This window comes from Tetrao urogallus (assembly GCF_951394365.1).
Source record: "Tetrao urogallus genome assembly, chromosome: 11".
In the NCBI taxonomy this organism is placed as follows: Eukaryota; Metazoa; Chordata; class Aves; order Galliformes; family Phasianidae; genus Tetrao; species Tetrao urogallus.
The window spans coordinates 2,356,277-2,378,837 of NC_136824.1; the positions used below are offsets into that span (position 1 = coordinate 2,356,277).

A 22,561-nucleotide genomic window follows, 5' to 3' on the forward strand; every position below is an offset into this window, starting at 1 on the left:
CTTGAGTTTCCGGTGCAGCTCAGGCACCATATGCTGCTTACAGGACTCCTAGTGGGCCATGTTCCTATGGCTGCTTCTTTCCCCATGGTTATTTTCTCCTCCTATTGCACTTATTTATTCATGTTTATTGGGGAATTCTTGGAGAGGACTACTGAAACCAGCACTTATAAATTATGTTCTCACTCTGACTAGTTCCGTGCACAAGATCCCACCTTCTGCTGAGCTTCTCTTGACTTCCCTTAGGACAGTTTTGAGCTTCACAAGTCCTTTTTGCAGGTTGCTTTCTGCAATCAACGTATTTGATGAAGGTTTGTTGTTGTTGTTGTTGTTGTTTAGGGGGAAAAAAGCTTCTGGATGAGTGCGTTTAAGGTTTTGGTCACTTCTTTCATCCATTTTGCCACCTGTAACATGTGCTGCAGCAGGGCTTTCTAATCTTCCCTGAAGTTCACTGTGAAGTCACCAGGAGGTGCTGGCTGTTCCTTGGGCACTTGTGGGAGACCTACACAAACAGTTCTCATCCTCAATACTGGGAATGCTCCATTTCTGCACTTAGTTCTGGTTTTAATTCCTTCTGACCGCGTTTGAATTCTGAAAGCACATTTCTGTTCAGTCTGCTTTAGTCCCACAGAAGTATCCACTTGCAGTTTCTCTCCATAAGGGCCCGGCATGAGTGTCTGCAGTCCCTTTTGGACCTGAGCTGTTAGCAGTACGGAACTCAGACAAGTGTTTCAAACAGCATTGGGATGAGTTGGGCCCAGTGTGATCCCATCGACCTTCTGACGTCTGGCGAGGGAACAGCTCTTCCTCATGGTGCCTCCACCTCTGCAATCCCTCGGTATGAGGGGCCATGTCTCCTTGCCCTCCTTGTCTCACCAACATCTCTTTAGAGCACGCTTTTCCCTTCCTCACCTTCCCTTTCTCTGTTGGGCTTTGCGTGTGCTTGCAGATCTCCTCCAGGCAGCAGCATACGATTCTTTTGGGCTGTGTGTTTGGGTGCTGACCCTGCAGTTCTTCCTCAGAGCGAGCTGCGCTGAGGCCTTACTTGGCACACCGAACACCTGGCTTTGTTTGCCACGAGAGGAGTGGGGCTGGTAACGTTTCAAACACGGGGCTGCGGGATTTGTAGGAATTAACGGTGAGGTGTTTGTGGGATTGCTTTGCTGCTGGGTTCGACAAATGCGGGACTGGAACCCACTGACCACCGCCGGGTCCCGAAGGGGCTGCGGGCTGCGCCCGGCCTTCCTCTCCACCGCTTGAGGCGTGCGAGGAGCCGGCTGGGAGCCGTGAGGAGCGGCCGTGCAGCCCGGCCCCTTCCCGCCGCGCTCCGCCGTTCCGGGGGACGCTTATCGCGGCGGACCCATGGCGGCCCGGCGCGCTGCGGTGAGCGCCGCCGTGCCTCACGGTGCTGCGGGGAAGGCGGCCGCGCTGCCCTCTCAGCCCCGCCAGATAGCCCGGGTTGGGAGCGGGTGGGCTGTGTGGAGAGAGCCTGCCGGGGGCTGGGGTTGTCCCCGGCCGCGGGCTGCCCCTGCTGCCCCCCAGGCTTAGCACACCGCTTGCAGGGCCTCGCAGCCACCCGGACCGTGTGCTTCCCGTTCATCTGCTGGTTTAGTTTGTGCGAAACCCGCGTTCTGGGGGGAAAACAGCTGTAGCTTTCCTTTCTTCAGAGGAGAGGGCGGGTATGGAGCCATCCTGACAAGGCCAGGGCAACGTGTGCCATTGCGGCTGCGTTCCAGTAACCGTCTGTGGTCTTTTTCTCCCTTCTCTCAGTGAATCTCTGTTTTGTGCTGTGGTGGCTGAGCAGAACGGCTCATCATGCCGACGGTGGTGGTGATGGACGTGTCGCTCTCTATGACTCGGCCGGTGTCGGTGGAGGGCTCTGAGGAGTACCAGCGAAAGCACCTGGCAGTGCACGGCCTGACCATGCTGTTCGAGCACATGGCCACCAACTACAAGCTGGAGTTCACAGCCCTGGTGGTGTTCTCATCGCTTTGGGAGCTGATGGTGCCCTTCACCAGAGATTACAACACGCTGCAGGTAGGGTTTGTGGAACCTGAGAGCAGTCAGTTGTCGGTGTTGTTTCAGAATTACAGTGGAATGATGTGATTTCGTACTGTCCTGTCCACGGTGTCTTAATGGAGTATTTTATCCTTGTTTGCTTTTACCTATCCTTAAAATGAAGATAAAATGCTCGCTATTTTGCAAGTTATGCCTTTGCAGGTGATGTCTCAAGCGTGGTTAATTAAGTTAAAAGCGGGGATGGAGAAAACCAGGAGGAGACGGCTGCCGTAGGAAGCTTGTGTATACAGCAGTGGTTCTGTGACATTCGTGCTTTCCTCTGTACTTGTTGATTTACTCTTGATATAGGAGGCAGCAGAAGGAACATCTGAAATGTTTTTGAGTCAGGTGATTTGGTAGAGTGAAGATGCTTTTAACAGTATGTGAAATGAGTAAGTAACAGTAAGGTGAAATGAGTGAGAAAGAGGAGAAAGTGATTTTAGGCCGGGAAGATGTGAGAGGCAGTAGGGGCACTGTGGAAGGAGCCTGAGAGGGACATTTTGTATGAATGCTGTGAGGCACCAGATGTCTCTGAGTCAGCTCAAAATGATACATACCTGGTTACTGTGTATACTATCAACAAGAAATGGTAGATCCTTGCCACAAGGCAGCACGATTTACAGCTGCACTCTTCTTACGCTGTTGTGTTCAATGTGAAGTTTTCATTTTAAGAAGAAAAGCCTATTTGTGGTTATAGAAACAGAATGGTGATAGGAGTTGTGATTTCTGTTTCTCTCCACTAGAGTGTTAGACAAGCTCTGTGGCCTGCTTTCTGGATCTCTTAGAAGTTAGAGTTGTTGCGACTCCTGGGAGGATTTATAGAGCTAGATTCCTTAGGGCTGTTTGGTGAGGCCAGTACACTTTGTACTCTGAAGTGTCGTGTCTTCATGGTCTCATTAATGAGGCTTTGTGCAGAAAAGAAATAAAGCTCGTTTTATGAGATAACGTGGTGGTTTGCATTGTGTTTGGAGTTTTTCCAGAATGCAAGCAGTTATTGTTCCTTAAGTGTTGGAATAGAATTGGAAATAAATACTTTGTTAGACATCGCTTCAGTTTCCAACTGTCCTGTTTCTTTGAGGCTTTTTATTTTCTCCCTAAGACCTGTGTTCACAATTATTAGTTCCTTCAAAGTCAGCCATCATAGTTCTCTCAAGGTATTGTTCACTGTTTCTTTTTTAACTGTGCAGGTCATATGTAAGAACACAGCACTTTGTATTGTTTTGCAGTGCAGCTGTGTTACAAACCAAGGCAAAAATACTGACTTAGCAGAGAGCTGGGAATAACTTTTTGGGTTTCCCATTAGAGATATTTTACTCAGCAATGACCAATCATTTGTTTGTCTTTACAGGAAGCCCTAAGTAATATGGATGATTATGACAAAACCTGTTTAGAGTCAGCACTACTTGGGGTTTGCAATATTGTCCAGCAGGAATGGGGTGCAGCAATTCCTTGCCAGGTATGACTGATTTTTCACTGTTTTTATTATCTCACGTATTCTTTGTGTTCCCTGGAAGTTGAAGAGAGAAAATGCAATTTGAAAGTTTGGAATACTCACAGCACTCAGCTACTGGTACCACAGGAAGACTAAGCATTGTTATTCTGGATGTATCTGGGATATTAACAGAAAGTAGTATTTATTATAACATTAAGCAGCAAAAATCCAGATAGTTCTATGTTGAAGTGTGTTGTAGCAGAGAGAGAGAGAAGTGTCTGGGGACACTGTGTGTCAGTGGTGTTCTCTGTGTTTTAAGATGTGGCCTCAGAGCCTTCTTTAGGAAGCTTGGCTTTTGATGGATGCAGTCTTCTGTCCCAGGAGCCCTGGTCAGTTTGGAAGGAGTACAGTCACACATACAGCAACCTTTGTCTTTCTGTACCTGATGATTGCTAGGATCTGTAACAGTTCCAGATCTCAGGCAACATTATGGAGTACTGCTGACTGTGTTTTGATCTGTTCTCTCTCCCTGATGAGTCATTTTGGTGTGCATCTGTTTGCACTGTCCATCCAATCTTAGCAGCTCCCAGCATTCTGAATTTGCTGCTTCCGCTTTTAGCCCTCAATTTTCTGAATTTGCTATCTCTCATGGCAAAATCTAGCGTTAGCCCCTAGTTTTCTGAGATGGTAAGAGCCTGTTGCTCTTTGGGTCAGGATTTAATTCAATTTAATTTTACAGCTCAGTAGGCTGAGAACATCTCTCAAGCAATAGTCCTTTAGGAGAAAGAGATGGAGGTTTATTGTCTAGGCGATACTTTGTAATATAACCAGGATAAAAGGCACCCTGGAGAAGCAGACATTCAACACAAAGAACTGGAACGATGTAACAGCCAAGCCTGGATTAGTTCCCAGCAATTTCATCTCCTGTTTGTGTCGTGTTTCACTGTACTGGAACTTCATGTTATTGGGTGATGAAAGGCAGGGGGGAATGTACTGTGCAGAATTCTGTAACAGTAAAAAGCATTTCTGCTGAGCAGCAGATCAGATGGTTAGTAAAAATCTGGCTGTAACAAATACACGCTCGTTTCAGTTGGATTTGATTTTCCTTATCTCTCAGCCAAAAAAATAATGCCTGCTGTTGCTGTGCTGTTTTGAAAGAGGAGCTGTTTTCTCCTCTGGAAATGACTGGGTCTCAGCTGAGTGTATATGGTTTTGTTACTTGGGGTGACCTGCTAGGGCAGATTTCTGCAGGCAGTAATTGTAGACTTGCCGTGGAAGGGAAGAAGGTGCATTTTTGCCTTCTGCTACAGAACACGAGCATCCTGCAGCTGTATTTGTTAGCAAAGAATTAAAGTAATACATACTATGTATGCTGAGGCCTGTGGTGGAACTTGGGCTGCCCTCCAGCTCCTGCAGACAATTGGTCATGGTTGGCTTTACCTTCTGTCTGAAGGTAAACCTGAAGCTCCTGAGTCCGCCAGCAGCAGACTGCTTTTTGACTGTTTGGTTACTGTGCTTTTAGCTTACACTTACAAGTGGCTATACTTGTGCAGACCACAGTGTGTTTCTAGCTATAGAATTGGAATTTTAGTACAACTTTAGCCTTAGTACAGTGAAATGTATGTTTATAATGTGTGCAATTTAATTGCAGTGGTTACATCTATTATTTCTCGTTTATGTACCTGGAAAGTTTACTCTCAATTCTTCAGCAGAGGAATGGCAGGGTAAGAAGGGGTTTGCGGTATAGAAGTGTGTGTTGCTGGGAGGGCTGCTGCGACGTGTCGGTGTTTAGTTGCCCTCTACAGATAGAAACACGTCCCTGCCTCGAAGTGCTAATCTGGTCTCTCTCTTTCAAGGTTGTCCTTGTCACTGATGGCTGCCTGGGGATCGGCAGAGGCTCCCTGAGGCACTCACTAGCTACTCACAACCAGCGGAGCGAAAGCAATCGATTTCCGTTGCCTTTCCCTTTCCCTTCCAAGCTGTATGTCATGTGCATGGCAAACCTTGAAGAGGTGATGTCTTCAGCATGTACCTTCTTGATTGTGCTGGTTAATTACTGTTATCATCTGACCTAATAATTAGATTGGCACAAAGCACGCTTTGATATTCTTGTGCTTAAAGCTTAGTTGATGTTTAGTATTTAACGTAGCTACTTGGTAAAACTGAATGGTAGTATCTTTTTTGAAGGCTAGTATTGCACTCATAAAGTTGCCTGTCTTTATTAATCCTATTCCTGGAGAATATTATGTAGTTTCTATTCCTAAATAAATGACTTATGTTGCAGAGATGATGAACACTTAAAACAGCAGAATTGTTTGGAAATTGGAATAAGCAGAACTCTGAGTCTCCAAGAGAGAGTGCTCAAGCCAACTTCTGCTCGTTTTGAGTGAATCTTTTGAACATCTCTGTACTAGCTTTAAAAATCTGCTATAGTTAGGATCCTGTTAAATACAAACGTTTAAAAGTAAGCTCGTATAGATTAAAGTTTCTTAACTTATGTTTTATTAATAGCTTGCTTTTATCTTGACAGCTATGCTGTCATGGATAGAAGGATTTTCTACTTAGGGATTCAATAAATATTTCTTCTTCAGGGTCTCTTGTCAAGATTGATCCTCTCTATTAAGCAATGGGTTGAAGTATTGCTTACACATCAGTTATTGGTACAATGTTTGAAGTAAATCTATTACTGATAACTTGAGGTGCTTTCACAAGCATTCTCTAGAAACTCAAGGAGAAAGATATATCCTTCCTCTCATAAACTGTATTGTCCTGAAGGAGCTGGAGACTTAGAATTACCAATAAAATGATGTGGTATTTAAGGCATTCCTGTGCTCTTGAAGACTGAGAGCTTCTGTGATTGTTGGTTGCTTGAACCTTGCTTTGGAAGCAGAATGTAATGAGATAAAGCAATGTATTTTGTGTTTCTGGTCCAAATACTGTATCTGCATGCAAATGCAACGTAAGGAGGGCATTTCCTAGGAGGCAGAGGATATTGGTTTATGCAGAAAGGAGTAAGGTAACAACATTTTGCTGTGTTTATATTCTCTGAAAACATGCTGGTTAAGAAATGTCAGAGTAAAATGAATGAAAATAAAGCTTAACCAAAACATTTTGGTTTGTTTGTACAGCTTCAGAGCACGGATTCCTTAGACTGCTTGGAACGGCTCATAGACCTAAACAATGGGGAAGGGCAAATTTTTACCATTGATGGCCCCCTTTGCCTGAAGAATGTACAGTCCATGTTTGGGTTAGTAGACAGTGTGCCTTTGTGAGATTTCCAGTAAAGAAAACAAACGTAACATAAAAAGAATGAGTGATACCTGATGATCTCATTTTTTCCCTTGTTCTAGAAAGCTGATAGACCTGGCTTATACACCATTCCATGCTGTTCTCAAGTGTGGCCACTTAACATCTGATGTGCAAGTATTTCCCAGGCCAGAACCTTTCATTATAGATGAAGAAATAGACCCCATTCCTAAAGCAATTAATACAGGTAACAAGTTTTTGTTTGCTTTTTACTTAAATATATTTGAATCGTAGAATCATAGAATCACCAAGGTTGGAAAAGACCTAAAAGATCATCCAGTCCAGCCGTTCACCTATTCCCAACAGCTCCCACTAAACCATGTCCCTCAACACAACATCCAGCCTTTCCTTGAACACCCCCAGGCTCGGTGACTCCACCACTATTGTATCTTATCCTGTGTAGTTTCACCTGCTTTCTTTCTGCAAAGATCTGTCACTGATGATATAGTTTCTTGATATGTGTGGCACCAGACGATTCTGTGTTTGTCTGGCAATGTGATTCATGGATAACTGTGTGTTTGTGTTGGAAATTATGTATGCCATGATATTATATGTGGATACTTGTGCTTTACTATCCCAGTGAAGGTCAGGGTTCTGCTGTGCTCCCTTGCTCACTGCTTCAGACAGTGGTGTAAAAAGCAGTGGTGTTGAATTGGCTCTGACTTAATTCAGACTTAATTCAGCTCACTTAAACCTGTTGTCTCTCCACAGATCTAGAAATTGTTGGGTTTGTAGATATAGCTGACATTTCTAGCCCTCCTGTCTTATCCAGACACTTGGTGCTGCCTATTGCACTTAACAGAGGTAAGCAAATTCTTGTACTGATAACTGCTTTAAGCTTCCCCTCTAATGGCTGTGGTGGTTTTGTTGAGAAGGAAATGTTATGCTTTATGCCAAATGTCTCTAAGGACACTTCACATGTTTGCATTAAGATCAAAACCTTGGACAGAAGATCTGTCCTTTTCTGAACAGCGTGTTCTTTGGAAAAACCATCTGTACACAAAGCAGTGAATTAGTAGAGAAAACAGTGTCATTGTACCATTGTTATGAGTAGAGAATATTAAACTTACAGCTACAGATACTTATGGGTCATGAAGTATGTGGTGCGAGATGAATAATTAATACTGGCTTCTAAATCGTTCTTGGAATGATTTCTTGCTGTGAAAAATCTGATCTGAGTAAAGTCTAGATTGCTGAGTTGTTCTTCAGCATTAATTACTGCTCGTTGAGTCTAAGTGTATATGAATCTCTACAAACAACTTGTGCAGGCTTCAAGAACGACTGAGCATGTTTGTGGCTTGCAGTGACTTGTCTGCTGGGAAGGGCTTCCCAACTCCTTTTGTCAAGGTCTTGGGATGGAACTAAAAGAAACTGAGATTTCTTTTGATAAAGAACAGTGGAAGCCCCAGATGTGCTTCCGTCTCTGCATTAGCGCTCTTATCCTGCTAGGCCTTTCATTTTAAAAGATATTAAGAGTTACATCATAGCTGTTTTCCAATTGCTGAAACACAGAAAGTTTCTCGTGATGACCACAAATTGCACAGGGAGAGGTGGGCTTGAGATTCAGGATGCTTTGGTTCAGAAGCAGCCGTGTTATTAACTGCCACTCTTGGTGCCTTTGCACTTCTAGTTTCTTCAGAGGTTATTTCTTCAGAGGTTTATTTGAAGAGTTATTTGTTAAATGTGTGAGGTTTTGTGATCACAATGCAGTAGAATAATCATAGAACATTATATTGTCACTTTGTCCCAACAGTTAACAGCCATTTGTTCTAGAAGAGTGTTTACTGAAGGTTATGTTGTTGAATAGAGCTGGTTTTATTCAGTCTCATTCAGCTGAAGCAGAAGGGTTTGCCAGTCACTGCCACTTTCGGTTGCTCTTTTTTGCTCCCTTGTCTGGGATTACCTGCCCTCTCATGAAATGGGTTGGGTAACTTAAATAAACAAGCAAATAAAAACATGAATCTTGATTAATGCAGCTTATTTTGACTGGCACAGGCTGTGGAGTGATTGTATAAAGAGCTCTGTGAGGAGATCAGAGGGCAGCTGCAGCCAGGTGGCTGGAAGGTTAGGAGGCACTAGGAGTGTCTTCAGTCTTTGCTGCTGTGATAAGCACTGGTGGTTGTGTTCAAAAAATCTGATATTACAGCACCATCAGTTCAAGAATAGCTTGAGCATGGGAACAGCAGCCTTTCCTAAGAAGGGAAGCCACTTAAAAAGTATATTTGCAGAATGAAGCTTGGATTAAAGGTTCTTCATGGCAGAGGATACGGAATGGTAGTGTTGTGGGAATAGAAGTACTGTGTTTGAATTAATGTTGTCCCTCTGTTTGCTTTTCTTCACCAGAAGGTGATGAGGTGGGACCCGGGATCACAGATGACACCGAAGATGAGAATTCAGCTAATCAAATTGCTGGGAAAATTCCCAACTTCTGTGTTTTGTTACATGGGAGCCTGAAAGTGGAAGGCATGGTGGCTGTCGTCCAGTTGGGGTATGGAGCTGGATGTCTGCCTGAAAGATCTCTCTTACTTTGCTCGTTTATGCTTCACCCTCTACAGAACTTGCATCACTAGACAAAGCCATGGATTTTTAACTGTAGACATGTTTCTGCCAGTATTAATTACAAATAGTGACTCTCCACACAGTGGAAGAAAGGCAAATTCTGTGTTAAGACAGTTGGAAAGTGTTCAGACTTTGGGATTTGCTCTTTTCAATAGGCCAGAATGGTATGGGATGCTCTATTCACAAGCTGATAGCAAGAAGAAATCAAACCTCATGATGTCACTCTTTGAACCTGGTCCTGAGCCCCTTCCATGGCTAGGGAAGATGGCACAGCTTGGACCTATTTCAGGTACTGGTCTCATTCATTGGAGTAACTTTGGAATTCGGCATTTTCTTGCATGAGTGACCTTGCCAGATCTCATTCATGAAGTCTTTTTATTCCCTAGATGCAAAGGAAAATCCTTATGGAGATGATGACAATAAGAGTCCTTTCCCCTTGCAGCCCAAGAACAAGCGCAGCTATGCACAGAACGTTACTGTGTGGATTAAACCAAGTGGCCTCCAGGTACAGATTTTGGACTTGATGCTTTACTCTAATCAGCACTAGCTTTCTCAGCAGCAAAATGGAGTCTGTGTGTGTCTCATCCACTTGATGTAATTGCTTTATTGCTTTCCTTTCATTTTTATAACAACTGCCTCAGTAAAATGCGATGATTAAATTGCAATCAGAAAGCATAGTTTGTTTAATGAAAGCTGCATCTGGCTTTCTTTATTGGATTTAGTATAATTACTGCTTGTTTCAGTCTTTGTGAGCTGAAGTCTAGTCTGTGGTCAGGATTATTTATCAGTAAGTAGTGTGGACATTTTTCTGCAGCTTACCCAACAGTTGAGATCTTTTCTTTCCTTTCTGCAGACTGATGTGCAGAAGATCTTGAGAAATGCACGGAAACTCCCTGAAAAAACTCAGACTTTCTATAAAGTGAGTCTTGTTACAAGCCAGCCTGAATTTTTGATCCGTAGTGATAGTGGTGCATCTGACCAAGAAGCATGTACTGTGTGTATGTGGGGTGTTCGTTCTGTGCAGGGCTTGAAGAGCTCTGCAGAAACACATGTTGTTCTGTGAAGAGACACCTTGGGTCCTTTTTATGGACTAGTTGGAGACAGGGAAGTCTGGTTTCCTGCCGTTACATTTTTTTGCCAGGCTGACAGACGTGTCACGTTTACAGGTGACCCTATGATCCCTGCTACTTTGATGGTGAACTTCAGTGCAGATTTTATGCTTTTGTCCAGAGTCACCCTGTTACTTTGATAGTGAACTTACGTGCAGATCTTACTCTTTTGTCCAGGCAGAAACAAACTGAGGGGTCAAAGAGGAACAAGAACATGAGTGTCTATCTGAACCTGAAACTATATCCTATGTTTTTTCTACAAGGGAAGCAAAGAAACAAAATTCCAGGCACTTCTGGCCATGTCATAAAAACCCATAATCTGGGCTGTAGCCAGAGGTAACTGTTGTTTCTCTTGTAAGAAAAGTACTGAAGCAGTTTATTATTGTAGTCTTCAGAGACCTGAAGAACAAATACACTTCTTACATGCACACAAGCAGCTATCATAGTTTACAATGAAGAAAAATAGATCTTATGTTTTTCTGGGCACTGTGGTTAGAGGCGGCAATTGGTCAGGTCCAGCTTGGAAGCCACTCCCAGCAGGGACACAAAACAAGCACACACAATAGCTGAATGCACAGAAAGGAGAAGTGAGGGATTTCTAAGTAGGGATGAAGGGAAAACTAGCTCTTTGCCTGTGCTGCTGTAATCCTCAGTCCTGAAGCGTTTTCTTGTCATGAGCAGCTAGGCATCTTGCAGCAGCTCCACTTCACACAGGTCATTTTCCTTTAACTGAGTAAACTTGCATTTAACAGTAAGAAATGTAATATATCTTTTTAAAGCCACCACGAGACTTTGTATAAAAGGAGTTTTCTTTGCAGGAACTTAACCGTCTGAGAAAGGCAGCTCTGGCCTTTGGCTTTTTGGACCTCTTGAAAGGTGTGGCAGACATGCTGGAGCGGGAGTGCACCCTGCTTCCTGACACGGCTCACCCCGACGCGGCGTTTCAGCTCACACACGCCGCTCAGCAGCTGAAAGTGGCAAGTACTGGGGCATCAGAGTACACTGCCTATGATCATAACATTGCTCCTCTGCAGACAGACTTTCCCGCTACTGGCACTGAAAGAATGTAAAGTCTCCAATTTGGGAACTTCTCTACACTGAGACTCGTGTCACTCAAATTTTCTTGTCTCGTTTACTTTCTACGGCTTCTTTAATTACTGGAACTTCCTATTGTAACAGGGAACTTCACTTGCATAAGTGCTCTCCAAATACATGTAGCTTGTCTGTGGTAGCTTCAGTCAGGCCTAGAAACTCTAGAAAGTGTTCCATAGCGATTGGTGTGTTGGAGGTTGCATATGAGGAGACAGAGAACATAGCATCACAGGCCTCAGATTCTCTGTGGCTTTTAGCCTTCCCAAATGTGGTTGATATATAAATGAAATCAGTAGTAAAAGCATCCTAAAAGGCAGCTACTGTTGTTTTACAGATGGATTTGAGTAGTCCAGAGAAAGTGTGTGAGAATCAGTGCACAAGATCAGACATGCAGCTAATTTCAAGGTGTTATCACTGATTACTAATCTGTATGGCAATAATGTACATCACTGGCAGTGCAGTGCTTATGCTTTTGAAAGTAACTTAATCTTTTGAGACAAATTTTTTATTTGTGTAATTTTAATAAAAAGGAGTTCTTCAGAAGTTTGTTTTGTTCCATTCTCGTAGCAACTTTGCAGTGTGCAACTTTAGGCATGCACAAGCCTAAAACATCGACTTGGTGAAGGTCAGACTCCATCTGCTTATCATGAGAGTTAAGTAATAAATTATACAGCTTACTGCATTCAGGGAAAAAGCAAACAACTGAACTGATGCAAAATCTGGCTGTAAATCTTTATTAATAGAAACACATTCTTTCTGAAGGACAAAAACTCAGTCATTTAAGATCCATTACAGTTTGTACGAGGTACCACAATTTCACTGAGAAACATCATGTATGAGTACATACAGATTTTATAACAGAAGTTTAAATGCCCAGCAAAGAAATTAAAAGTGTGAAAGGGATCCTTGCTGTTCCAAGCCAGCTAACTCAGTCCTTCGATGTACATCTAACATATGTACAGTGTGTACTGTAGTGAAATAGTGTTTAAATTATGCTCAGCTCTTGAGAAAGTTACCTGCACTCTCCTCTGCAAGTGAGCCTCACGTATCTTTAAAGAGAAGTTGCATCATGCCTCTTGTTGACAAAACAATTGTGAAATGCAGTGTGGAGCTTGTATCAGTTTTTTGGTACTGTCTCTATAGCACTATTTTCCTTCCTTTCCAGTAATAATCACTCGGTCCATGTCGTAAATAGTAAGCTGTTTGTTAACTTTAAGTATAGAAAATAACTTCCAGGAGGATTCATGTCATTTCACAGTAGAAAAAGATAACACAAGTAGTAAGATGACACTTCAGCTAATCTCAGCTTTGGTGCCTTATCTGGATTGCTGGTATTGCTCGCAGTACCCTGGGGCCAGCAGCAGCTGTGAAGCAGCTTGTTTATAACCATAGTTTTTCTAAACTAGATTAAAGGGACCAGAGGAGTTGAGAATCAACTACAAGAGGCTAGGTGTGAGGAAGGGCACGTGGAAATGAAGTCTACTGAAACAGAAGTTTTCAGGTAAGAGAGTACGTGACCTGGGATGTGAAGGGAACAGCTCCTGTTTAAAGCAAATACAGAGGAAAGGGTCCCTTCAAACTCTAGGTGGGATCTCCCTTACTGAGATGTATGGCATGAAAATAATAGATTATTTGTCAACCCATCACTCCATCCCATCAGGGAACAGCCAAGAAAGCATATACACAAATTTAAACGTGCAGCTGATAAAATGAAGTAGAAAGACATTCTTGATTGCTTTTCCAAGGCAATAAGGGAGCCACAGCCCTGGTAGGAACTATCAGAGGAGTTCAGTCTCCCAGGGCAGCTCCAGATTTTTACTTTGTGTGAATGGGATGGAGTTCTTCTGGGGTTCACATGCTAGGAGAAAGCTGGTACCTGTATTTTCTTGCCTCCTTGTATTTCAGTGCTGACATTATCAATCAGAAAAACATTTCTGTCCATGGGACACAGTGGCAGCTTCCTTTCCCTACTGATGCTACAGGTACATGGGTGCTGGTACGGTCCACAAGATGCTTCTACTCTGTTAAGACTAACCTAGAAACAGACTAAGCTGGTATGGCAGTACTTTGTTTGAGCTGCAGCATTAAAACATCAGTATGCTGCCTAAGAAAAGGGGGTGTGGGTGCTGAGGAAGTTTATCCCAACTGCTAATAACACCCAAACACTGACATCAGGCTGTGCTTCTCTTACTGTCAGGATGCACCCCAGGAACAGCACGGCCCAGCTACTGGTACGTCCCTACATCAGAAGTCCTCTCTGCATGCAATACCGAAAGAGCAAAATCCAATCAAAATATAAACACTATTTCTATTTAGTGCTGCTCCACCGTTTATAAGCATATTATATGCAGATAGTAGGATTTCTCCCTAATACAGTAGTCGATATGATACAAGTTTAGATGCAGCTGTTCAGTGGTAAATGTCATGCATGCATTTGATTGAAAGGGAACAAGAGATATGGGAATGTTACCTGAATTCACTATGAAATCATGAATCTAGGATGATCATGTAATTTTACAAAATTCTTTACAGTGGATAAAACCATAAGAATGGGAGGCTTATCTTGTCATTGAGATCAGTTAGATAAGAAAGCACTGAATCCTCCTTTACTTCATCTTTCTCTTCTTTGGTCCGAGGTGCTGTTTCCTTTGCTTGTAGAGATATCGGAAGTTTACAAATAACCCTGAAAAAGAATGAAGTGTTTCCATAGGACATCTCTGCATCACTTTGAAGCTAGATGGCTGCACCAAATTCAACAAAAAAACCCTCAACAGTTTAATAGTTTAATGAAAGCTAGTGCTAGTGTTTTCTTGTGGGGTTAGGTGGGTTTGTCACTGAAAAATCTGTGCAGAACTGGGAAAGGATCAAACAGGTGTTTCAGTCAGTCTCAGCTGAAGGTGTTCTTTAAGCAAGGTCTGCAAGGGGGGGACCTAATGAAAGTTCAGTTTAATGTTATAGATGAGAGTCAACCTCCCTGACTTCAGTGATTTCTGGATTCGTAGACATACTGGCTGCATGTACTACAAAGTTATCTCATGCTTAGGAAATATAACAAATAAACCAGGTATGTGAAACAGCATTCTTTTTAAATACACTACTACTTAGACAGCCTTCTATAATTGTTTCCTGCAAAAACATGTCATGTTATAACACAGTTAACTATTTTCTTAAATTTGGTATTATGTTTAGAGTTCCACCAAATCATTCTGAAGCTCAAATAATGTAAAAGGGTGAAATTAAGCATACTGAGATTACAAATACATGTAAAAGTTTCACTTTTAACTCAAATGAACTGTGGATAATGCAGCTAACTTGTTAATAAGGACTTCTCCTTAGGGGCAAGCCGGTGCTAATTGTAGCTGTGTTCCTTTCTCTGACAAGTATGTGAGCAATGAGGATGGTACTTAGCCTTGAGCAAATTAGTGTTGTCAAGATCTCTAAGACACAGGAATTTATCTTTCTTAGGAAAAATATACTTAATCAGAGGAAACTGCCCTTTCATTTTCAACAGTGAGAAATAGAGTTAAATATCTTACCCAAAAACAAGGCTATAAGATACATCTGAAGCAAGAATGAAAACTGGATTGTGACATTCAGTGGATTTGGCAGTCCCAGACTAAATTTTCCTGTTTCACTGAAGATGGGAATGGATTGAATGAGACAGACAGCTGAAAGCAGAAAACCACGGTTATCAGACACAGGTAAAGTGTTCATTATTTTACTTGTTAACGTTTGAATCAAACCTATTTAAGGAATGTAGTATAATGGTAAGCAGCTACACCAGGCAGTAGAGCAGTTTAGTTACAAAGGTGTAAGCATGGTAAACTTGCCTGGCAAGACATTGTTCTTGTACACAATCATGTAGCCTGCAGGGGCTGTGCCAGCAGTGGTTACCATGTTGAAATAGCCCCAGAAAGGAAAGAGGCATGGTTTCTCCTCTATTAGGAATTAAGCAATGCACAGCCTACTCCTGGCTCACAGAAGCAAGCTCTGACAGGTATGGTTACAACACATTTGTTGAATCTAGATGCTAAGCAGTGACAGGCATTTTAAAAATTCAGATGTTAAGACAGAAGAGTTCACCATCAAGTCCTCTCCCTGGGCTTCAAAGCTGAAGGGGAGCACAGCCCCATTGGAAAAGCACTATGCTTATCTCAGAAGAGGTTAGGATGCTTTTATAGGAAGAACTGGTTCCTGTCTGTTCTGTGCCAGTGATTTACAAGATAACTGCAAGGTCTCTTGTGCTGGTGCAAGCCCCAGCACAACTGACCAAGCAGATGTAGCAGACAAAAGCAAGAACAGCACTTTAGAGCAGCAAAGGGAAGTGAATGTTGTCTTCCTGTAATGCCTGCATGGTCTGCAGTGCACCGTTGGTCACTTTGTTCCACTAGCCTTTTGCTGCCTTTATTTTCCTCTCCAGTGCCCAAAACAATGACTTCTGTTCACATCAAATTCAAGAAGTGTTTGTTTCAGTAAGGAAGATAGAAATACTTATATCTGGTTCAGCTCAAAGCACACATCTACTTATCTGCTGCTGTTCTATTAGTCTTTAGTCCAGCAGCCAAGCCAAAAATTGAGTTATTTGCCCAGAATTATCTTCATTTATTAAACTTTTTTGGGCATACCTTCTGCCAAGCCGCCTAGAGGGTACAGAGGGATCCAGCTGGTGTAACGGAGCCAAGTTAGAGGTTTCCATTCTATACCCATGCATGAAAGCATGTAATAGGGATACCTGAAGCCAATTAAGTGTGAGAAGAAACAGATATTGTTTAAAATAGAAGCTGCTGCCAGAATTAAGTTTGCATATATCTGCAGTATAGGAAAGTCAACATAACTCCCAAGTGACACAAAAATAATCAAAAACCATTCTTCTGGCTCTTGATGCACTCACCCTTACTTGGCAATTTACATAATTAAAGCTCTTATTCTGATCATTTGGATGAATTGAACTGCCTGACTTGTTGAATAGACATTTCAAAATATTTTCTTTGGAAAGAGAAACAGAGCACAGTGCACCCCGCTTAATCACAGTCTAAGCATACTTCAACTAGAGGGCCAAATTTTCCAAAAGAAAGCAACATGTGTTTTGAGGGCAGCACTACCTTTTAGACTCCCATATTGTCCCAGCTTTTGGCTGTGACACCCAGTGTCTAAAGGGAATTTTACTCTCTGGAGCCAATTTCTGCGCCAGTCTTCCAAAAGGTACAAAGATCAAAATCTTTGCTAAAGGTTCTTGGAAACAACCCCACTGTTTTGCACACACCCATTTAAAGACAAATCCCACAGACCTGAACAGTTCAATGATGCTCCAGAAATAAAACAAGAAGAACACCACAGCTCTGCTCTGCATTTCCTCCAGGCTTCCAAGGACAACAAACAAAATAAAGTTTCTTCCAAATACCTGTTTAAGGAAAACAAATTGTGGAACACTCACACTCTTTAACAGAAGAGCAAGTCCTTGCTGTCAAAACCATGCAGATTATCTACTTTTCCAGTGCAAAATAGTTCTGTGCCCAGCTTTTAATTGTGCAGCTGAGCAGTCACCTCTGATTTTTAAGCACACCTTTCTCTTCTGGCTCCAATGCGAGGGACCTCGTCTTAAATCATTTAACCTCACTTTTATTCACAACAACCACAACCAGGATACAAAAGGGGAATCAAATCAAAATCATTTACTTTTTGCTCGGTGATTCTCTTCTGTTCCAAATTATCATACTTAATTGACAAGAGAAGACAGCCTCCCACATCAGAGTATGGGAAGCCTGGATATCTGCCACTTGAATAAGAGATTCTCTAGTTCAGGGACAGCAAGATTATATTGCTTAGAAGAAGTAAAATACACATTTACTTCAAACACGGGAGGAGCAAGAAGAACCTTAAAATACTACCTGTATTACAGCAGGAATCAGTGGTGATCTGACTAGTCCTATCAGTGAATTCAGGATTTCCATTAAAGCCAGGGTCTGACAAAAGTACATCATGTCAGCAATGGTGTGAAACGTGTCATAGAAAGAATCTGTAAGACACAGGACACTGCCCTAAGGACAAACAGCTCTTCAGATGAAGGAAGCATAACTTTTGATACCTCAGCAGAATGAATTATTTTCACTTCAAAACCAAAAGAATTCTGCCTAGCTTATTTTCAAAAATACCAATATGGCAGTAAGCAAGAAGTTTTCTTCCATCTGATTTCTTGAGATGAAATCTTGGTGGAGTACAAGCATGGCTCATTAGGATACACACCTGTCACTTCAAGAAAAAAGTATTTTCCTATCCTTGAAAATGTGATGGCTTTCATTGTGCACTTTGGTGATAGATTTACTACTTTATTTCCTAGATATATCTTCCTTTAGACTTTGATATTTAAAAAGTATTAAAAACAACACTCTGAAATGATAAAGTAGTGCTTATTACTTGCCTTTTCCTAAGATGAACAGTCGTACTGTCATGTTCACAAAAATCCAAGAGAATCCCAAAAACTGTACAAGATTATACATTATTAAGTATCCTTTCTTCAGGTGTTTGAAAGCTGAAATCAATAATAAATGCATCAGATGAGCAGACTACAATGCAAACGCACTCCTGCAAACCAAGCTTTCTGTGAAAATGCAGCTTACAAAAAGGGAAACTATTGATTGTGGCAAAAGAGTAGCTGTGTGCTTTGTGAGTTCTGCCTGCTTTTATTATCTGCTAGAACAGAATTCTTGTTAGTCAGATTTTTGAACTCCTTAGGAACCGCAGGCAATTTGTATTGAATTTCTAAATTGCTCATAATACAAGGATCCTCCTCCAGCATACACCAAGCCACTCAAAATTGCTCCATGAGATCACAGATGTGAGCTACAGAAGCTTTCTGATTCTCCCCATCTCCCACACCAGAAAGGTACAGTTACTTACGGTCTTTTGGGACTCTGGATTCTATTTTCATTTTGTTAATCTTTTCTTCCTCCTTAAGATGAAGGATAAGGTTTTAGCGAGCGTTACTGTAATTAGCAACTGATTTGTTAACTACCCTACTGCAAAGCTAGTAGGTTTAAAACTCAGTTAAGCAGCCAATTGCTAGAAGGCTTAAATGTTCACCTGCATAAAACAGAGCACGTTTCTCATCCACAATTAACGGTAATGTAAAAGGCAGAGGGTGTTAACCGGCTATACAGCCTTCACTGTAGCATGTGGTGCTCTAACAGTTAGGTGCTTTTGCTGAAAAAGCCAGCTGATTTTTGTGTTCACAATTATTACTGTTTCTTAGAACTGTTCCCACAGCCAAGAGAACTGAAGAACCTTCACAGCTGCTTCTGTTGTTGCAGCAGCTCTTTCGCCTCTGCACTAACCTCAGTGGCAGAGAATAGGGCAGCATTTTTTTAAACCAGTTAAGCAGAAACGTAGTCTGTTCCGTTCAAGTGCTTTCCAAGATGGGCTTTCACCTCCCTGCTGTATTAAGCTGCTTGAATTTACCATATGGTGGGAATGCAAAGTCAGAGCCAGCCCTGCAGCTCAGGAAACAGTACTGTGGCAGTACATGTGGAAACAAGTTCCTGCTTCCTAGACAAGCAATGTCAGGACTGGTGTCTCTGACATTAATCTGACCCTCATATGGATCACACAGGACTGCTACAGTGTAAGGCAAGAAGTGCAAGCCTTCAGCTGCAGGCATCAGCCAGCACAGAGCTAATACACAGCAATCCTTGCTTTGTGACTGGCAGCACAAACCCTCCGAGCCTGCAGGACCAACCTTCTCCTTCAGTTCCATTTCAGCATCCGATTCGTCTAACCAGCGATCGAAGTCCGGAGCGAGGAAGAGCGGGCGTTTCTCTTGCTTGGTGAGCCTCTCCCACCAGTTACTCTCCTTTTTCTGCACAGTGATGTTGAGCTGCCTTTGAGTCACCCTGCACACGGGCTGGAGGCAGACAAGAGTACACATCAACAAGAGCCCTAAGCATCGAGCTCTGAGGCTGATACCTGAGCTCCCCACCAACAACGCAGAGGTGACATAGATTGCTGCAGGACAGGCATCTCCCTGCTGCCCAAGACATGCCATAGAAACCAAGCGCAAGGTGAAGATGGCAACTAAGATGGTTATGGAACTTGTGATTTGATGACCAACTGGAAGGCCTGCCTGCACTGCATAGCACTATCCTACCAGTCAGTTAGCACAGCCCCTGGTGCTAGCAATCCCACACAAAACCTACAGACCGTGGCTTTAGGCATTCTTGTGTTTCGTACTGTGAGCCACTTCCTTTAGCCAGTGGTAAAAATAATGCTAGCGTCAGTCACAGGTACGTCTCCAAAACAGGGAATCCCACACGAAACCTGCTCTGGTGAGAGGAAGAGCCATGACCTGCATTTGTAACTGATGTTCCCCCAGCACTCCTTCTGTCAAGGCTGGCTCTGTGCTCCTAGGACATCTGAAGGCTGCAGCTGTAATTTACAGCTTCTACTGGCACAGGCTCTGTCCCTCACTGATGGCCACCCTCCGGCCTCCTCCTTGCCAAAGCAGCAGAGCCAAACCATGGATCCCGGAGTGACTGCAGGAGTAAGCAGCACAAATCCTCTGCTGGGAGCAGAGCCTGGAGTTCTTCCACGCCCTGGAGGGTTTTGAAAAACGAAGCCAGATTTCACAGACACCTACAGGAGTTTGCTCTTCCAGCCAAGCTCTCTCCTATTGAACTACAACAGCAATTAAAACAGTGTTTTGCAATAAGACCTGCAGTGTGTCAGTACTGGCAACCCAAGGAATTTGTACAAGCCAGAAACACCAGTTCTCATGAATTTATTTTGCTGGGCTGTAAAAGCAGCCACACTGACACTTTGTACTGTGGTGTTCCCCCTCCTCTCCAAGGCATAGCTGCATCAGACAAACTATTGCAGGCATCTCCCACTATCTTGCTGCTTTAAATCCCTGTACAAATTGTAACTACCGTGTAGCAGCCATGGTAAATTTAAGGCCCTGTTCCTATCAAGGCTCCCCAGTGAGATGAGCTGCGTTAAGGCAGGATGGTGGCTGAGCACAGCAACACAGGACTGCTATGCGTAGCATTTAGCAGTCAGTCACCAGGAAGACCTAACAGCACATCGTGGACTTCATGCACATCCATTCTCTTCTCATGTTTCTCAAACAAACAAGCAAACAACAACAACAACAACAACAAAAACACAAAAACTTTTTCTCTGCAGAAGTTAGAAGAAAAAGAAATACCTACTTTAGGCTCAACCGGCTCTAGGAACTCGATCTGAAACTCGTAGATGTTGTCCCCTTTGGCACCATGACCCTGAGCTAAGAAACAAGAGCAGACGATCAGCAAAAAGTACTTAACGAGTCCCACGCACCTTTAAAGTACATCTGACACACAGGAATATTCAGCGTTGGTTTTACAGTGCCTTCCCCTGCCCCGCTAGGAGGGACGATCACGGAATCAGAGAGCATCCCGTGCTGGAAGGGATCCCAAAGATGAAACCCCCCGAGGCGTGGAGCTGCAGGAACCAACGGAGCCACAGCTCTGCTGGGTGTCCGCACTGCCTGCTCGTGCCCGATGGAACCCGGCTGGGAAGCCACCGCTGGGAGCAGCGCTGCGGGCAGTGCCGAGTTTCCTTTCCGTGCAGGCACGTGTGGCCGTGCCCTATCGGGTGCCTGCCGCTCGCCAAGGAGGTGGCATCCACCGGGATAGAGGGAAAACGACCACAGAAGTGACCGACCCGCACTGACGGCGGCACCCCGACGTGCTGAGCAGCGAACCGAGCGTGCTGCCGGGCCGGGCCTTTTACCGAAGGAGCTGCTTTACCTTCCAAATGGGGCTGCGATAACGCACACAGACGGGGCTTTGTGGGCTCGGCAGACGGACAGAAGGACACGGAAACGTCCCCCACATGTAAATGCGGGGCGCAACGCTTTGCCTACGAGATAAGACACGGCCCGCAGCGGCCACAGCCCTACCTCGGAACCGCAGCACGTCGTCGGCGATGCTGATGTCCGGGTTCTGCAAAGGGACGAGTTCTGTTAGAGACCGCATTACCGGCACTTCCGCGATAGCCCTCGGTGGGCCCTAACACGGCGCAGCGGAACCAGCGGAACCCCCTGACCGCCCCATCCCCGCCCCCCCGGTACCGACACCGGCACCTTCACGTCGCTCAGCTCCACGCGCAGGTACAGCTCGTGGTGCCGCTGCGCCCAGTGCACGTGCGGCCGGAGGCTGCAGCCCGCCATCGCGCAGCCCCACCGCGCCGCTCCGCTCCCGAGCCGGCGGGGGCTGCCGTTGCGCCTGCGCGGTGCGCGCGGAGGTGAGCGGGGAGAGGAGTGGGAGGGCGGGGTTCTGGGTGCGCCTGCGCGGTGCGCGCGTCACCTCGGAGAGGTGCTGAGCTGAGGGAGGTGCGATGGTGGGAGCTGAGGGTGCCGGGTCAGACCCGCGCGGCTGTGCGTTCGTCCTTCTCAGAGCTCTAAGGCGGCCCTGAGGCAATACGTGTTACCCCCCGCCTCGCTCTGTGCTCAGCTGTGCGCTTCAGCCCTGAGCTGGTGACAGCGATGGCGGTCCTGGTGAAGAAGCCGAGGGCTGTCGGGGAGCCGTACCGCCGGCCTCAGCCCTCGGCTGCTTCAGACAGCGCTGTGCTGAGCAAGAGGGCTGCGCGCACCGCGCCGTCCGCCCTTTTCCTCACCCGCACAGCCTGGTCCTCCCGGCCAGCAGGCGGCGCCCTACCGACCCACCCCTCTATGCGCGGCGCTGCCGGGCTGGAAGCCGTGTCGTTTCCTCCACGCCGACAGGGGGCGCGCGGTGTAGCCGAGCAGCCCGGCGGCCCATCTGGCGGAAGCGGAAGCGCCCGGCGGGGCGGCTGGGCAGCATCGCAGCCGCGGAGCGCCGTGAGCAGCGGGGCCGGACGGCAGCCGGCGTTCTCGGGGACGCCCTGCGGGGAACCGCCGGTAGCACTGGAGGGGCACCGAGCCTGGAGAAGGTGGGGGATTTGTCCCCGGGCTGCTCGGCTCGCTGCCCTCGGCCGGGCCTGCCCGCCGCACCGTGGC

The 22,561-nt window shown here is 44.8% G+C and overlaps 2 protein-coding genes across 2 annotated transcripts; one reads left to right on the forward strand and one right to left on the reverse strand.

Annotated features, from left to right (window-relative positions):
- Nucleotides 1-1,812: 1,812 nt before the first annotated feature.
- INTS14 (integrator complex subunit 14) lies at nt 1,813-11,531 on the forward strand (the record flags this gene model as incomplete). Its single annotated transcript, XM_079540895.1, has 11 exons — nt 1,813-2,034; nt 3,404-3,511; nt 5,344-5,499; nt 6,616-6,734; nt 6,838-6,980; nt 7,505-7,597; nt 9,137-9,281; nt 9,508-9,641; nt 9,739-9,857; nt 10,206-10,271; nt 11,280-11,531. The coding sequence occupies 11 exons, from the start codon at nt 1,813-1,815 to the stop codon at nt 11,529-11,531; spliced, it is 1,557 nt and encodes a 518-aa protein (XP_079397021.1).
- Nucleotides 11,532-14,159: 2,628 nt separating this feature from the next.
- Nucleotides 14,160-21,754, reverse strand: HACD3 (3-hydroxyacyl-CoA dehydratase 3; the record flags this gene model as incomplete). Its single annotated transcript, XM_079540762.1, has 11 exons — nt 14,160-14,236; nt 15,090-15,221; nt 16,179-16,285; nt 16,842-16,954; nt 17,442-17,569; nt 17,972-18,082; nt 18,451-18,502; nt 19,286-19,450; nt 20,754-20,827; nt 21,485-21,527; nt 21,668-21,754. The coding sequence occupies 11 exons, from the start codon at nt 21,752-21,754 to the stop codon at nt 14,160-14,162; spliced, it is 1,089 nt and encodes a 362-aa protein (XP_079396888.1).
- Nucleotides 21,755-22,561: the final 807 nt, after the last annotated feature.